The 2,500-nt window shown below is 54.4% G+C and overlaps 1 protein-coding gene across 1 annotated transcript in view; it reads right to left on the bottom strand.

The window, feature by feature from the left end:
- LOC135507264 (dorsal-ventral patterning tolloid-like protein 1) overlaps nucleotides 1-2,500 on the bottom strand; it is a 184,825-nt gene that overhangs the window by 27,195 nt on the left and 155,130 nt on the right. Inside the window, exon 14 of the mRNA XM_064926865.1 lies at nucleotides 2,202-2,327. Within this exon, the coding sequence (XP_064782937.1) occupies nucleotides 2,202-2,327 (126 nt within the window). The remainder of the gene's footprint in view (nucleotides 1-2,201; nucleotides 2,328-2,500) is intronic.

Here is a 2,500-nt window from a genome sequence, read left to right as displayed (position 1 = left end):
GAGGTCATATGCCCCTAGTGGCCGGCATTGACAGTGTCTCCCAGGGGTAATTGAGGGTATATGCCCCCAGTGGCCGGTGTTGGCAGTGTCTCCCAGGGGTAATTGAGGTCATATGCCCCCTAGTGGCCGGTGTTGGCAGTGTCTCTCAGGGGTAATTGAGGCCATATGCCCCCTAGTGGCCGGTGTTGGCAGTGTCTCCCAGGGGTAATTGAGGCCATATGCCCCCTAGTGGCCGGTGTTGGCAGTGTCTCCCAGGGGTAATTGAGGTCATATGCCCCTAGTGGCCGGTGTTGGCAGTGTCTCCCAGGGGTAATTGAGGCCATATGCCCCTAGTGGCCGGTGTTGGCAGTGTCTCCCAGGGGTAATTGAGGCCATATGCCCCCTAGTGGCTGGTGTTGGCAGTGTCTCCCAGGGGTAATTGAGGTCATATGCCCCCTACTGGCCGGTGTTGGCAGTGTCTCCCAGGGGTAATTGAGGCCATATGCCCCCTAGTGGCCGGTGTTGGCAGTGTCTCCCAGGGGTAATTGAGGCCATATGCCCCTAGTGGCCGGTGTTGGCAGTGTCTCCCAGGGGTAATTGAGGCCATATGCCCCCTATTGGCCGGTGTTGGCAGTGTCTCCCAGGGGTAATAGAGGCCATATGCCCCTGGTGGCCGGTGTTGGCAGTGTCTCCCAGGGGTAATTGAGGCCATATGCCCCAATTGGCCGGTGTTGGCAGTGTCTCCCAGGGGTAATTGAGGTCATATGCCCCCTAGTGGCCGGTGTTGGCACTGTCTCCCAGGGGTAATAGAGGTCATATGCCCCCTAGTGGCCGGTGTTGGCAGTGTCTCCCAGGGGTAATTGAGGCCATCTGTACAGGTAGGTAGAGTTACTAAAGCATAGATAATAACAGAGAGAAGCAGTGGTGTAAAGGGGGGTGGCAAATAGGAGCCTTTTGGCTTGGGGGTAGAAGCTGTTTAGGAGCCTTTTGGCTTGGGGGTAGAAGCTGTTTAGGAGCCTTTTGGCTTGGGGGTAGAAGCTGTTTAGGAGTCTTTTGGCTTGGGGTAGAAGCTGTTTAGGAGTCTTTTGGCTTGGGGGTAGAAGCTGTTTAGGAGTCTTTTGGCTTGGGGATAGAAGCTGTTTATGAGTCTTTTGGCTTGGGGGTAAAAGCTGTTTAGGAGTCTTTTGGCTTGGGGGTAGAAGCTGTTTAGGAGCCTTTTGGCTTGGGGGTAGAAGCTGTTTAGGTGTCTTTTGGCTTGGGGGTAGAAGCTGTTTAGGAGTCTTTTGGCTTGGGGGTAGAAGCTGTTTAGGAGCCTTTTGGCTTGGGGGTAGAAGCTGTTTAGGAGTCTTTTGGCTTGGGGTAGAAGCTGTTTAGGAGCCTTTTGGCTTGGGGTAGAAGCTGTTTAGGAGTCTTTTGGCTTGGGGTAGAAGCTGTTTAGGAGCCTTTTGGCTTGGGGGTAGAAGCTGTTTAGGAGCCTTTTGGCTTGGGGGTAGAAGCTGTTTAGGAGCCTTTTGGACCTAGACTTGGTGCTCCGGTACCACTTGCCATGAGGTAGCAGAGAGAACAGTCTACGACTTGGGTGGTTGGAGTCTTTGACAATTTTAGGGCCTTCATCTGACAACGGTATAGAGGTCCTGAATGTCAGGAAGCTTGGCCCCAGTGATGTACTGGGCCGTAAACACTACCCTCTGTAGGGCCTTCCTCTGACACCGCCTGGTATAGAGGTCCTGGATGGCAGGAAGCTTGGCCCCAGTGATGTACTGGGCCGTACACACTACCCTCTGTAGGGCCTTCCTCTGACACCGCCTGGTATAGAGGTCCTGGATGGCAGGAAGCTTGGCCCCAGTGATGTACTGGGCCGTACACACTACCCTCTGTAGGGCCTTCCTCTGACACCGCCTGGTATAGAGGTCCTGGATGGCAGGAAGCTTGGCCCCAGTGATGTACTGGGCCGTACACAGTACCCTCTGTAGGGCCTTCCTCTGACACCGCCTGGTATAGAGGTCCTGGATGGCAGGAAGCTTGGCCCCAGTGATGTACTGGGCCGTACACACTACCCTCTGTAGCGACTTGCGATCGGAGGCCGGGTAGTTGTTGTAACAGGCGGTGATGCCTTGTCTTGGATTTGGAGTGATCACTCCATATCACACACACACACACACACACACACGCACACACGCACACACGCACACATGCACACACGCACACACACACACACTGACCTTCGCAGCTCTTTTTGTCCAGGGCCAGCTCGTACCCGGGGTCGCAGGCACACTTGAAGCTGCCCAGCGTATTGACACACCTCTGTTCACAGCCTCCGTTATCTGGCTTAGAACACTCATCCTCCTCTGGGACACACACACACACACACACACACACACACACATGAATACACATGAATACACACACATAAATACACACATTAACACACACGCACGCGCACGCACGCACACACACACACACACACACACACACACACACACACACACAAACACACAACACACACACACACACACACACA

This window comes from Oncorhynchus masou, chromosome 20 (genome assembly GCF_036934945.1).
Source record: "Oncorhynchus masou masou isolate Uvic2021 chromosome 20, UVic_Omas_1.1, whole genome shotgun sequence".
NCBI classification, from domain to species: domain Eukaryota; kingdom Metazoa; phylum Chordata; class Actinopteri; order Salmoniformes; family Salmonidae; genus Oncorhynchus; species Oncorhynchus masou.
This window is presented reverse-complemented; position numbering and strand designations above follow the sequence as displayed.